The 15,989-nt window shown below is 23.8% G+C and overlaps 1 protein-coding gene across 1 annotated transcript; it reads right to left on the minus strand.

Moving 5' to 3' along the window:
- Positions 1-2,296: 2,296 nt before the first annotated feature.
- LOC145844942 (uncharacterized) lies at positions 2,297-15,480 on the minus strand. The gene is made up of 15 exons (XM_082952360.1): positions 15,373-15,480; positions 13,711-13,878; positions 12,859-13,021; positions 12,185-12,246; positions 9,723-9,890; positions 9,148-9,247; positions 8,691-8,752; positions 7,861-8,028; positions 7,181-7,343; positions 6,539-6,600; positions 4,449-4,616; positions 3,644-3,749; positions 3,292-3,380; positions 3,079-3,163; positions 2,297-2,694 (listed from the first exon to the last, which is right to left on the minus strand). Exons 1-15 carry the CDS (start codon positions 15,478-15,480, stop codon positions 2,297-2,299), a joined length of 2,070 nt encoding a protein of 689 aa, XP_082808486.1.
- Between the last annotated feature and the right edge of the window lie 509 nt (positions 15,481-15,989).

Consider the following 15,989-nt stretch of genomic DNA (forward strand, 5'->3'; position numbering starts at 1 on the left):
TTCAAGTACAAAACATAGTTTGCTAATTACTATCTTTTTAATTAAATAGATAGTTTTTTTGTATAAAACACAATGGTATTTTTTTATGATCCTTTTTTCACAGTTAATTCAATTGTTCGAACAGCTTTTATACCGAGTCTTGATTTACTTAAATATGTTTCATAGCTTAAATTTAACAACAAGAGCTGCTTTAAAAATAAATGTTAATTTTTATAATACATTTTCTTATCCACTTATTAAATCGTTATTTTTTTGCAAAAAACTACGTTTCAGCAATAGAACTGTTTACATTTTACACACATAAAAGAATATTTTTACCCAGAAAAATTACTCTTTTTACTCTAATTTAATACATTTCTATACATTCTTTAAACGTGTTTCAAACACTTTGTCAATTAAAAATAGTATTTCAAAAGTTTGCTGTTAATAAAACGCAAGAATATTTTTCTTATTCTTTTTTTTTGTTTCACTTAGTGGTAAATAACGTTATGCATGACAATATAAAAAATCTGATAATAGTAAACATGTAACAATTGTTTATTTACGCAATTAATGTGTGATATGTTGAGCTTTCTAACTACTAATTAAAACTGATAAAGTATATAAAGCTCTTTTTTTGGTTATTTATTTGGTTTTAAAACTGACTAAATGCTTTTAAACTGTATTGCTAACTTATGCCTAATTTAAAGATGATTTAAGAACTTCTTTAATTGAAAACAAATATAACTAAGTTTAAACACAATATTTGTAAAACTCTTTTTTATTCTTTTTCATCTTAATTGTTAATGAACTTTAATAGTATTTAAGTTATAAACAAAAAATTTCATTAGCTTACCTTAACTATTTCAATTGTGGTTTACGCTAATTAACACAAAACATTTTCTGTTTTAAAATAAACATCAATAAGTTATCACTTAAGACTTTATTTCTAATTAAAACTTATTTGTTATTACTAAATTAAAATTTAGCGAACTATAAGTGAACAATTTTAGTAAAACACATTTTAAAGATTTTATAGTTTACGTTATGAAAGACAATATTAAATGTGATCTAAGTTCACTTAACTTTAAGTTTTAGTATATGAATAAAGCTAAACTAACTACAGCTAGTACAACTTAGAATAGGTGCAAGTCAAAAAGAACTACGTTTCAAGTCTTATAGAAATAAACACTTTAAATATTAAACCTTCTAATAAAAAGGTTTACTACTTAAGTTACTTTATCAATGAAATTATCTCAATAAGATAACCCAACGTGGTGTCTAATATCTTAATATAGATGTTCTTAAGGGGTAAAAGGGAATAGTATAGCAGATTAATACAACAATAGAAACGAAACTTATTTTTTATTTACACAAACGAAACAAACACAAAGATACATTATAACTACATCACTCTATACTAAAACTACATTTAAACACAAATGTTAACAAAATAATAATAATTATATCAGAACTTAATCAAGAAAGCATCTTAAATTTAACGTGTTAGAAATGCATCATACTTAAGCACACCAATTACCAACCGATACTGCGAGTAAATGCAAGTAAAGTTCCGTTTTATAAGCACTGTAACAAATGTAACTCCTTTACGTAAACAATATTGTTTATTGTTTCAAGAAAGTTGTTTTGAGAGTTATATAAACTATTTTGAAAAAGCATGTTTTGAGAATAATTAAAATTGTTTTGGAAAAGCTTGTTTTGAGAAAACTTGTCAAATGCTTTTATTATTACAAAAATTCCAAATTTATTCAATCGCTTTATAATGTTAAAATTAAATGTTAATATCATTACAAAATCAAGCAATATTATCGAAACATGAATAACATTTTAATGAATAAATTATAAACATCATATATAAAACACTTTAGGTCTTAGAATAAGATAAAAATCATTTAACGTCAAACAATTTAAGTTTATACTTTGTACAATGAGTAAAAAAACTTTGTCTAAAGTATAACACGTTTTTTTTTTGTAAAAAGTGAATTTTGGACCATTTATTAATAGTTTTTAAAAGTAAGAAACAAAACACTAATTTTTTTTTTTACAGTTTTGTGTTTTTACAAAATTGTATTAGAAAGTTTACAACGTAACTTAGAAAGTAGCCATAGAATTCTTCTATTACAAAGTAGTTTTAGCTTAAAAATAAGCAATGTAAACATTTAATAAGCACATCATAAATCTACTCAAAAACTTTTAAAAACTGCATTTGTAAATCAAAAACGGTTTCACAAATCGCACCACTAGACCACTTTGACTTTGTTGCGCAGACAGTATTTCACAGCATCTTTTTTACTCATCACATTTCTTCTGCCTTCACGCTTTGGTACTCGTGATCATAACTCAGCTGTTCCTTTTCTTTCTTCTTCTTCTTCTTCCTTTTTCTTTTCAACCCGCACACGAAAAACCAACAGCACGAAGAAGTGATCACAGTTGAGTAAACAATTAATATGAAGAGCAAGTAGGAAGGGTAGCAACCATCGTTGTTTTTATCACCGGTTTCTCTGTCAGCTGTCCTGGTTGAAGCTGCCGTTTTAACTTTTTCTTCGTCATTTTCACGGCACTCAGCAACTTGATACAAGTTTTCAGTGTGAGGGGCGCAACTCAGCTGCACCTTCCTCATTTTCACCTTATTTTCGCGTTGGTTCAGAAAGCAATCTTCCCAATTATCAAATTCTATGTATGTTGAATTACCAGCTGTTTTTACAGTGTTTAAATTATAAGTAAAGTTAATATAATTTATTTATTATAAAATATGAGATTTTTTTTTTCAGAAGTTTCAAAAGTTTTTGTAAACGTAGAAAAATAAAAGTAACTGTAGATAGAAAATAAATATAAAAAGTAATTTAAATAAGTTTTACGATATTAATGATTTAATATTTAAAAATTTTTGTCAGTATGTTTTTACTATGTTTGAAAAACGTTTTTAGATATATTTTTAAGTTCTTTAATTTTATAAAACTTTTTTATGTCGACCTATATAAAAAGAAAATAGAAAAATAGTTTTTTTTATAAAAAGTTATACTAATAAAAAAGTTTTCGCACTTAATAAGAATAACTTATCTACTTATAAACAGTAACCTTTTCGACAATCACTTTCTAAACATTGAGTATACCGCAACTCGTACAAGTTATCAGTCGAATTTGCACATGAACTTGCTTCTATCTGATTTTTATATTAAAAAACTTTACTATTTTTTCTAAAGCCATTTTTAAACTTGAAAAAACTATTTGAAAAAACAGTTCTAGTATTATCACAGCTATTTTTATTTTGGGATAAAAAAAAATAATAACCTTGAAATCGTTTCTTTCACAAGTTTGACATGATTTTATCACCTTCCAAGTGCTATTTTGTCTACCACAGCATGTTTTTTGCGCTTTTTCTGAATTAAGTTTTCTTAGTTTTACAAAGACTGAAACACCGTAAACTTATAAACTTTGATAAACTAACTTTATTTTAAATATAATGTACATTGCATACTTATGATAAACGCATAGTGTTTATAATATCTTTATTTGAATGCAAAATGAGTTTCTTTAATAACTATAATAATAAATTAACTGCTTAGTATTAATGTCTTTAAAGTATACTTGTAACAGGTATTATGTTTGTATTTGCATAGTCTCTAGAAGTTTTTTTTCTTACCACTGCAAGAACTGAAATCTTTTAGATAGCATTCTTCTTCATCTGTGCTTACACATTTATAAAACTTTGTCCTTGTTGAAACTTCGCAAGTAGAATTAATACTTTTCTAAACACAAAATCGAAAATAAAAATAAAGACATCTAAAAGTTTTCTTTAAAGAAAGCTTTCTTTAAAAATCTAATGATTTAGTAGTTTTTGTTAGTTAATTCATTTGTAAAATTGAACATAAAGTATGTTGTTATGCTTTAAAAACTGCTTGTAATATCTTTAATGGTTAATTTTACTTAAAACTTTAAAGGCATAAAAACTGACAGTACTTTCTATGAATTTTAAAAAATATTGTTTAATTATTTATAGTTTAGTTACTGAAATATTAGTTTCACTTTAATAGAAATTTTGTTTATACTTTAATTTTATAAAATTCAGTAGCACTTTTCTACAGATAGTAATTCTAATTGTTAAAAAGCTGATTTATTTGTTGGTCTTAAGTCATAAAAGTTAAAACCTTCAATTATTATGTGTTATAAACAAATATTATAATCAGTCATAAAGTACTGTAGTGTACTGTTATGTAGTTATAAATATATTGAAACATAATACCAGCATTTTATTTATAAATTTCATCTTAAGGCTATAACATTAAGTCAAATAAACTTGTTTAACCAACCAAAAAAAAAAGATTTTATTTTCTTTATAATTTTTACTCTCTGTTTACTTATTCTTTGATAAAAATATCAAACGGGAAATATAAAGTTTAGTTTTCGTTCTATTAAGGATTTTAAGTACTAATTCAAGTTAAAAGTACCCAATTTCCAGTAGGGCAGCTCATGCAGCCTAACAATTGTTGTTTGTAAGAAACCTCGCTTTCACAACCAGCAGGTTTCTTGTAACATGAATCGTATCTCTCCTTCCACCAAAGACCTTTATCCCAATAATCTTCATCTGGATTGCCTTTCCATTCCAACCAAGCGTTCTAACAATAAAAAAAAAATATTCAATTACCATCAGGTGATAGTTTTAGATGTTTTGTTTGTATATGATTGAGTTGAGTTATATTATTAAAGTAACTGTTTAAGATTTTATTCTTAGTCATGAACAAAACTCTTATAGTTGCTCAATGTTTAACTTGAAAGTACAGATCTAAGATAGTTAAACTGTAACTAAAAAAAGAATAAACGTATAACCTAATTGAATTTCTACTTTCCATTGACCAGGACGAAAGTATGTTTATGTCACAATAGTTTTGATTATAACTTCAACGGAACATATGATATGAAAAAAAAGACACTAAATGTGTATAAAAATATTTGTGTTTAAAATGTTTGTTATTATAACAAAAAATTATTGTACTTGTATGTCGTATAAATTAGTGATTAGTAGTCTGTAAATTTGAATAAAAAAAAGCAAACTTGCTTAAACATCAACTCACTAAAATGAAAATGCAATGATTGAAAAGTCTTAATAATGTTAACAATTTTTTTTAGATTCAAGTTTATAGAAACAATAATAAAAGAATACATCGCATAATTTTTTATAACTATTCATGAGGTTTGAAGTTATTTAGCTAGAGAACTTTAAAACTATAAAAACAAAAACAAAATTACACCTACGTCTTTTTTGTAGGTTATTAAGGTACTGTATATAGTGAAAGATAAAAGTAATAACTTGAGAAAAACAATAAATTTTGTGATAAATTGTATAAACTAAACTGTGAGCGAGAAAAAACTACAACTATGACATAAGTATCGTTTTTTTATTTGTTTTCTTATTTTTATACTCTTCAAACTAGTGTTTGCAAAATGCAGTGCGCCAAGCAAGAGCTTTGTAAAAAATATTTTTATTTTTAAAGCCATAGAGAAAAAGTAGCTAACCGAGAAAACAGTTTAAGTTTTCTTTTATTTTCAATGCTTTTATTTGCTTTTTGTTAATCTTAACTGTATATATATATATATATACTTTTCATTACACATTTGCTATTATATGTTGTTTTATTTTAACGCGATTCTTTTTATAATCTCATCAAAAAACTTTGCTAACTCTGTTTGTTGTTATTATTTCATCAGTTATAAATATTATAAATAGTGTTTTTTCCTTGCATCTTTGATGATAGTTGTTGATAGTTTATACAAAAAAGCTTCTTATTAAAATAAATTTTAACCAAAAAAGATTTTTTTAAATAAATTTTACTTTTTATTTGTAGATTATGTGTTTATAATTACTCTGCACACCTATATACACACGTTTTTTTAAATATTTTTTCTTCCTATCCAAATAGTTGTGCTCGTTCATAACTTAACAAATTATTTTATTAATTTTACGTAGAGAATTATTTTTTAAGAGTATTTTTAGATAATTTTTGGTTATTTTCCAACAAACTTGCTTCGTTCGGAGCTTATTGTTGAAAAATGTTAAAATTAATATTACAAACATTTTATTACAGGTTTTAACTTCTAAACCTTTTTACTTTATTTTAAATACTCAACTTGAAACTTAATATGACTATATTTTTTTATTTTAAGAAACTTAAAACTTTTCGAATCTTATCTTTGATAATTTTTCTAAAGTTAAACGGAATTTAAAAAAGTTTTGAAGATTGATAAAGCTTTAAGTTTAAGATAAATATGAGTATTTTAAGTAAAGTTATAAAAAACATGCCGTTCGAACTAAAACTTTTATTAAAAGTTTAGTTAATATACTGTTTTATAGCTATCTTTCCATTTCCAGGATTTTACATGGTAAGGTTTGGCAGGTTTCTGCAATTAGATATAATTTATCTTTTTTGATTCTAAATTACTGTTTTTAGTGCAGTAAAAATCGAAAAGGTCTTTAACAAGCTTCTTTAGTTAATTTATACTTTTATAGTTATTTTAATAGTTTGTAGATAAAAACAATTACTTTTTTAGATTCTGGAAACGTTTTATCATCAAATGTTTTACCCTTTCCCGTTGCTACAGTGGCTGAAAAATAATTAATTTTTAAAAACTGTGTTTTATGGTTTTAAAATATTTCAGAGTAACTAAAGCTGTTAAACGAAAATAAGAAATTGTACAATGCTGAACATACTAAAGTTAAATAATTTCTATATAAAAAAATATGAATGAGTTAAATATCCTTAATTTCCAACCTAAAACGTTCTTATGGTTTTTATTTTTAACATAAAATCTACTTTTCAAATGTTAATACCTTCTTGGTGTTTTTTATTTTCGACTTAAAGGTTTTTAATTTTTGTTTGATTCAAAATATTTTTGCTTGTAACCATGGCTACATCAACAGACTATTTTTTAGATTTCAACTTTGTTATAAACTCATTTAATTGAACGAAACTGGTAAATGTCACGATTTGTTTAATTTGTTTGATTAAACGGAATACTTACTTGTTGAAAACATTAAAGAGCAAGTGTTCATTTATTTACAATTTTTAATATAAAGTAGTAAACTAATAAATACTATGTTATAAAAATATACTTTGATGGAAGTGTTTGTCTAATAACTATAGCATCAAGTTAATTTCTCAACATAAAAAGTTAAAACACATACTTGTATTTTGAACTTTGTTTGTTTTTGCAGTGGCTGTAACAGTTACATTTTTCTTACCACTGCAAGAACTAAAATCTTTTAGAAAGCATTCCTCTTCATCTGTGCTTACACATTTAAACCATTTTGTCCTTATTGAAACTTCGCAAGTAGAATTGAGATTTGTCTAAACTCCATATAAAAGTAAAAGTTAAGTACAAAAAGTTCTTGAAAGATAGCGTTTTTCAACAAAATCAATAACTTTATAGTTTTTGATTCATTTTTGACTTATGTTGTTTATTAAGTTATTTTTTATTAACTTAAGTATTCTAAAAAAATGTTTGCTACCTCTTTAATCTACTTGCTGAGAGGCATAAATGCATAAAGACTTGTATTAAAGTTTTTAATAACTGTTTTAAGTAGTATTAAATTTTTGTATGCGTTTTAGTATTACTAGTTTAACTAGAAATTAACTTTTCGATTGTCTTATTTTACAAACAAACTTCAGCATATTGTTTAAAAACTTGTTTATTAAACTTTAATGTACAGTTAAATAAATTTGTTAAACGAACCACAAAAAAAAATTAAGTATGCTTCTTCATTATAGCTTTTACTGTTTTTTTTGACAAAAGTAAAAATGTATATATATAAATTTAAACTGCAAGTTTTCAATACTTTAAAACTTAACATAAAAGTAAACACACCCAATTTCCAGTAGGGCAACTCATGCAGCCTAATAATTGTTGTTTGTAAGAAACTTCACTTTCACAACCAGCAGGTTTCTTGTAACATGAATCGTATCTCTCCTTCCACCAAAGACCTTTATCCCAATAATCTTCATCTGGATTGCCTTTCCATTCCAACCAAGCGTTCTAACAATAAAATTAATTGTTTATTTTTTCTTGTCTTCAAGTATTTTGTAAGATTTTCTTCTTTATCGAAAAAAAGAAGACCAATGGTATTTAAAGCAAAGTTTTATAATTTTATAATATATTTTTTTAATAATAACATTATTACCTAAATAAAATAAAAAACATAATAAAGTTATAATTTTTTATTAAACTTAACTTCAACTATAAATAGTAAGAGTATATTTTGTTAACTTCAATAAAAAAAATACTACAGCTTTGATAATAAACTTCGCGTAATATTATATAAAAATGTTAATAAACAATTAAGCTTTTTCTTATGTATCTAATCTAAATGTTGATTAGAACTGATAAACTAAAAAGACAATTAGTAAACATTACTTCACATAAATTTTGAACAAAGCGCTCAAAATAATTGGTCCAAGGACCTGAAATACGAAAAAACCTTTCGGTTATCGAGTCGTATACCACTTGGATACAGTTTAAGGTCATGTTCAGGACCATGATAAAGAATATTTGACCCCTAAAACAAGGGAATTTACCCCCAGGTTAAAAATCGCAGTTCTAGAGGATTAAAAATTAAAAACTACTTTATAAAAAACAAACTTCTTTAGTTAGTTTATACGCTTGAAATTGTTAAGATACTATACAAACAAAAAGTTTACTTTTTCAGATTCTGGAAAAGTTTTATCATCAAATTTTTTACGTGTTCCCGTTGCTACAGTAGCTGAAATAATTAGTTTAAATATAAAAAAACAAAGAAGTTTTTTGGTATTGAAATATTTCAGAGTAATCAAAGCTGTCAAATGAAAAAAAAACATTACATAACTAATAAAATTAAAATTTAAGTACTTTTTACTTAAGAATTAAAATAAAATAAATATAAATAAACTAAGGTTATTAAAATTTTTTCCTAACAAGTTCATATGGTTTTTATTTTTAATGTAAAAGTATATTTTAATTTTAAATTGTATAGTACCGTTTTAGTGTTTGATCAAATAGTGTTTCACATTAGCGTTTCATTGATCAAATTAACTTTAAAATTTAAAAGTAACATACTTGTATTTTGAACTTTGTTTGTTTTTGCAGTGTTTGTAACAGTTACATTTTTCTTAATATTACAAGAACTGAAATCTTTTAAGTAGCATTCTTCTTCATCTGAGCTTATACATTTATAAAACTTTGTCCTCGTTGGAACTTCGCAAGTAGAATTAACATTTTTCTAAACACAAAAATAAAACGACGATAAGTATTAAGAAAAATTTTTTTAGAAAACGTTTTGATTTAGATTTTAGTTGATCGATAATTTATTTATATAATAAATTTTAAATTAATAAAAAAATGATTCTTACCTCTTTATTGTTTCTACTTACTGAGAAATTTAAATGCATATACACTAATCTTACGGTTTTCAATAAATGTTTTAAGATGTTTAAAAGTTTTTTAAGCCTTTTGGTATTACTAGTTTCACTAAAATAAATACTTAAGCATTGTTGTTTTTACAAATAAACTTTGGCATTCTTTTTTTAATTTTTTTCAAATCATAATGTAAAGTTAAATAAATTGGTTCAATAAACCATAAAAAGTAGTTAAGAATGCTTCTTCGTTGTAACTTATGCTTTCTTTAAAAAAAGTATATAGAAAAATCTTACTTACTGTTTTTCAATGGTTTTAAATTAATATAAAAGTAAACACACCCAATTTCCAGTAGGGCAGCTCATGCAGCCTAATAGTTGCTGTTTGTAAGAAACTTCACTTTCACAACCAGCAGGTTTCTTGTAACATGAATCATATCTCTCCTTCCACCAAAGACCTTTATCCCAATAATCTTCATCTGGATTATCCTTCCATTCCGACCAAGCGTTCTATATATTTTTTGTTACTGTCAGGTAGTAGTACTTTTTATTATATACAATTAAGTTGAAGTATTATTAAAACAACCAGATTTACTTCTTTATCGTAAACATGATTCTTGAAATTGCTCAGATACATTACTTGAGAGCATGGCTTTTTGAAATGATTTTATTACTAAAAAAGGAGTAAATGCATAACTAAATTAGCTTTAAGCTTTCATTAAGCTAAACATACGATGAAAGGTAAAAGTGTATTTAAACTTCAATAGTTTTGATTATCATTTTAACAGAATACATAACATTAATCTAAAAGTTGAAGTAAAGTACTAATTTTAAGTTTTTATTCATAGTCGCAAGGAATAAGCATTTAATGAAATTGTTTAACATTGTGCTCCTAAATTTTTGTTTAATGTAAAAACTAAAGAACGACTAAAGTTAAAAACAAAAACCTGTATAGCTAACTTTTTCTTAGAAACATTTTGAAATGAAAAATAAAAAACACAAGTTAGCAACTAATATAGTTGAAAAAACTTGAAAAAATACATTATCTAATAGAAGTAAAGACATTTTTTATGTTAAATAAATAAGATAGTTTGACAAAGTTCTAAAAATGCAGAGTTACAAGCACAAAATATATAAAATGGTTGTATATGGGTGTGTGTTTATATTATCTATTATAATAACAATAGACTTAATTATACATATATATTATATATAAATAAATGATAAGTAATCTGTAAATTTAAATAAAAACCTTACTTTTTTAAACATCAATTCACAAAAACTAATATACAAAGAGTGAAAAACCAAATGGTATTAACAACTTTTTTGAATTTAAGTTTATGGAAACAATACTAAATAAAAATAACATTGCATAATTGTTTATTGTTAGTCATGAGACTTGAACTAAATTGATTAAAAACTTTAAAGTCATAAAAATTAAAAATAAATAATTAAAAAGTAAAACAAAATAACACCTACGTACTTTGGTTACTAAGGTACTTCATATAGTTTAAAGTAAACCAATGATTTGAGAAAAACAACAAGTTTTCTATAAATAACAAATTATATAAGTCGCGAGCAACAAAAAGCTACTATTGTGACGTAAGTTTCCTTTTTTATTTGTATTATTATTTTAAAACATTTTAAACTAGCGTTTTCAAACTGCAGTCCGCCAAGCAAGAGTTTCTCGTAAAAACATTTAAGTAGTTTCTAAACTTTTTAAATAAAACAGTTATTCTAGAAGAAAACTTAATTTTAGTTTTTAATGCTTCTTTTTGCTTGTTGTTTAACTTTACTGTATATTTATGTTTTTTCTTTACAGATTTCCTTTTATATATAGTTTTGTTTTAAAACATTATTTTTTGTAATTTTATAAAAAATTCTGCTAATTTTGTTTAAAATTATTATTTCATTAATTATACAGATAATAAAAGTATTAAATTTTTCTATTATTGATATTAATTTATATAATTAAACTTTTTGTTTAAATGCATTGTAATTACATAAAGATTTTTGCATATTAAAAATGTATGCATATATGTGTGTATAATTACTTTACATACATACATGACGATGTTTTTACAGTTTTTCTTCCAATTCAAATAGTTGAGCTCGTTTAAAACTTTTCAAATTATGTTATTAATTTAACATAAAACTTCTTTTAAAGAGAATTGTTAGAGATTTTTTGTAATATTCCAACGAACTTTCTTCGTTCGGATATTAAGTTACAAAATTAAATGACTATTATTTTAAACATAATACTTTATATTTTTGACTTTTAAAAAGTCTTTATACTTAATTTAAATACACCATTTGCAATTTAATATGACTAAATTTTTCATTTTAAGAAATTTGTAACCTTGAAGCATTTTGAATCTTATCTTTTATAATTTTTTTAAAGTTTAAGGAAATGTAAAATAACTTTTAAAGATTTATAAACCATTAAATTAAAATAAACACATTAGTTTTTCTTTTAAAGTTGAGATCTTTTATTTGTTTTCGAAAAATCAAAACATATAATATAAATACGAGTACTTTAAATCAAGTTATAAAAAACCAGCAGTTCGAACAAAACTTATAATGAAAGTTGAGTTAATATATTTTTTTAGGGATATTTTTCCATTCGCAGATATTTACATGCTTAGTTTTGGCAAGTATCTGCAAAAGGATGTAATTCATCTTTTTAATGCTAAATTACTATTTTTAGTAAAGTAAAAATCGAAAAAGTCTTAATTAACAACAAACTTCTTTAGTTAACTTTTACTTTTAAGGTTATTTCAAAAATTTGTAGATAACAAATTTACTTTTTTAGATTCTGGAAAGGTTTTATCATCAAATGTTTTTATTTTTCCCGTTGCTACAGTAGCTGAAGAAATTTAATTAAATTTAAAACTAAAAAGTAAATCGATTTTAAAATATTTCAGAGTAGTTAAAGCTGTCAGACGAAATTAACGATTCGACATTAGTAACAAGCTAAAAATTAAATACTTTTTATAGAAATTTATATGATTGAACAAAGTTTCAAAAATTTACCTAAAACATTCTTATGGTTTTTATTATTTATATAAAGGTTACGTTTCAAATGAATAGTATCTACTATTTTAAAGTTTATAACTTTTTTGTGATTTAAAAATATTTTTAGTATGAAGAGTTTTTAATCTATACTAGTTACATCAATAGACTATTGTTTAGATTTAAACCTTGTTATTTACTCTTTTTATAAAGAAAACTGGTAAATGTAGCAATTTAAAAATTTCCTTTGCACACGGAATAGTTATATTGAAAAATGTTAACATTTTTAATAAGAAAAGTTTCATTTATTTTCATTTTAAAATATAGAATGCTAAACTGATATACTGCATTAAATAACTACATACTTAAATTTAAATATTAGAAAAGTAGTTATTTTATAATTAGATTATTTGTTGTAGTTTATAATGGCATCAAATTAATTTCTCAACATAAAAAATTAACATACTTGTATTTTGAACTTTGTTTGTTTTTGCAGTGGGTGTAACAGTTACATTTTTCTTACCACTACAAGAACTGAAATCTTTTAGATAGCATTCTTCTTCATCTGAACTTACACATTTATAAAACTTTGTCCTTATTGAAACTTCGCAAGTAGAATTAACATTTGTCTAAATACAAAATAAAAATTAAATCAAAGGTTTTTTTCTAAGAAAGCTTTGTAAAACAAAAACATTAATTTTGTAGTTTTTGATAGCTAACTGATTAATTAAAATAAATCTAAAGAATGCTTAAAAATAACTTAAAGTGTCTTTGATAGTTCTATATACTCTAAAGACATAAAAACTGATCTTTATTTTTTTATAGTTGTTTTAAATAGTTTAGAAAGTTCGTTAATATTTTATAGTAAACTTTTAACGGTATAATTAGTTTTACATTAAAATAATTTTTACCAATTTTGTTTATACTTTAATTTTACAAAGTTTAGTATTATTTTTTTATAGGAAGTAATTTTGATTGGTAGAAGCATATTTATTTGTTGGTCTTAAGTCTTGTAAATAAATTAAACGCTTGAGCTATAACATGTTATAAAATAACATAATAAACGATTTAAAACACTTTCGTGTTCTGCTATGTAATTAAAAAACGAATAAAATTTCAGCATTTTTATTTATTAATTGCATCTTTAGACTATATTGTAAAGTTAAATAAACACGTTTAATAAACCGGAATAAAAAGAATTTTTCATTCTTATACATTTACTGTCTGCTTTTTTTTTTTGATAAAAATGTTAAAGAAAATATAAAGCTATTATTTCTTCTATCCAATATTTTAAAACTTAAAATAAAAGCATACACACCCAATTTCCAGTAGGGCAGCTCATGCAGCCTAATAGTTGTTGTTTGTAAGAAACCTCACTTTCACAACCAGCAGGTTTCTTGTAACATGAATCGTATCTCTCCTTCCACCAAAGACCTTTATCCCAATAATCTTCATCTGGATTATCCTTCCATTCCGACCAAGCGTTCTAGTAACAATACTCTTGTTGGTGTTTAGTATCATCAAACTATAATATAACTTAATGCATCAATAAGTGGATGTTTTTTAGCAATAATAGGTTACTTTACAAATTCCTTTATGTTTTTGTAAAAGATGGTAAATGTTATTAAAAGTTTCAATTTGTTATTGAAAAGTTTTGCTTTTATAATAAGAAATTGTAATCGAAAAACGTGTAAGCTTTTAATAGATGTGAATTTTAAGTTTAATCAATTTATTTAAGTAGTTATGATAGAATAAGCTTTTTTAAAATTAAATAATTTTGACTGCTATGTTACAATGATCTATGGCTGTAACAAATTTTTAATATAGGATTACTAAACAGTTTACTTTTACTTTTTAAAACACCTTGACATGAGCTTTATCTAAATATTTATAACTATATTTTTGTAGTTCAGGTAAAGCTAAAAATGCTATATGAAGCAAAATTTAGATGAAATATATTTAAGAAAACTTTTGTCTGAAAAGTAGAATAAAAAACCAACAGGAAATGCAATAATAATCTGTACAAATTGTTAAACTTTTGATATTTACAATTTGCTAAACTAAGAACTCACACCTGATGTTTAGTTTAAGAATTAATTAAAACATAATTACTTTTTATGGGTTTTTATAGGTTTTTCCCTTAATAAAAGCAACAAAAAGATAATAACTTAATTAAAAATTTTTTATTCGATAGTTGCTGTTAAAGCTAAAAAATAATGTATTAAAAACAAACACGCTTATGTTTATCAAGCTTGATCATTTACAGCTTAAAAATCTATAAGCCATTTAAAAAAATAGCCAATAAGAGTGTAATACTGCAAACTAATAATAACGTTTTGTTTAGAAATTATTTTTTAATAATTTCTCACGTTTAACGACGCACAATTATAAAATTAACAGAAACTACTTGTTTTTTTTTTTTGAATAAAGAAAACTAGTAAATACAAGTTTTAAACGAATGACTCGTGAAGGCTGTTTATTTTGTGCCATGTAAAGTAATGTGAGAACTTAATCTAAATTTTCATGAATTCATTAATGTATCTACTTTCACATTAATACAAAGAGGGTTAACGCTTGAAAACGAGTTTTCATTTATCTTAATGTTCTTTACTCACAGTTTTATTTTAAAAACACTTTAATTTTTTTAAACGTTTCATCTTTTAAAAGATTAAATTGAAGTTATAAACAAATTGTTAAGAAATTTATTTAATCAGCAACAAATAATGAATAGAAGTAAGAAAGCCTCAAGTTGAAAAAACAATAAAAGTAGTCTTTTAAAAACAGCTAAGTTGTTCTAAATTTTAAAACTTCAACAAAGTTAATATTTTAGAACATATTTTTATAGAAACTACTATTATTCCTCATTAAGTCCTAGATTACTGTTCTCTAATTATTAAAAACGAATATAAAAGTACTTATAAACAGAAATTTTACTTTTTTAGTTTATATTTGTTAAGAACTTTGTAGATAAAAAAAATACTTTTTCATTTTCTGGAAAGGTATTTTCATTAAATTCTTTTCTGTCACCTTTTGCTACATATGCTGAACAAAACAAGCAGAAAACTGTGTACAAAACAAAAAAGTCCATTTTAAAATTTAAACTAAGATTTAATACAACTATAGTTTTGAAATATTTCAGAGTAAGTTTAAGCTGTGTAGGTAAAAATAAAACTTTCAGTTTTGTTTATTTTATATCGGAAGTTGCGTAAAAGTCAGCCATTATTTTCGTTTATTAAGCGTTGATTTTAATTTGATTAGAAATAAATAGAAACTGGTAATGACAATTTAGCATATATTCATAAATAGCTAACGAGCGTAAACTTTAATATAAACATCTTTAAAGTTACAATATTTGACTACATTTGAATTTTATTAAACGGAAAGAAATCTTCAAACTATTGTTTATGTATAGCAATTTGTTTCATAATAATGCACTTAAACTATAACTTTACAAATAAAACTCAATTGAAATTATTAAAATCTATAGAAAAAAATTGATCAGTTTTTTTGCAGATGAAATAATTTCTAAGTCGAAATTCTTTTAACACTCTGCTGTCAATGTTGAATTAAAAAATAGAGTTTTTGTTTTAAGTAAGA

Source organism: Thalia democratica, chromosome 9, assembly GCF_965202585.1.
Source record: "Thalia democratica chromosome 9, ktThaDemo2.hap1.1, whole genome shotgun sequence".
NCBI classification, from domain to species: domain Eukaryota; kingdom Metazoa; phylum Chordata; class Thaliacea; order Salpida; family Salpidae; genus Thalia; species Thalia democratica.

Excerpts from the sequence above, each read along its gene's own strand:
- LOC145844942 (XM_082952360.1), bottom strand. The coding sequence starts at position 15,480 with ATGGACTTTTTTGTTTTGTACACAGTTTTCTGCTTGTTTTGTTCAGCA. Across the intron at positions 8,753-9,147 it reads CTTAAAAGATTTCAGTTCTT|CTACTGTAGCAACGGGAACA; the intron begins GTAATATTAAGA and ends TAATTATTTCAG. Across the intron at positions 3,381-3,643 it reads AGATTTCAGTTCTTGCAGTG|AAAAAGCGCAAAAAACATGC; the intron begins GTAAGAAAAAAA and ends AACTTAATTCAG.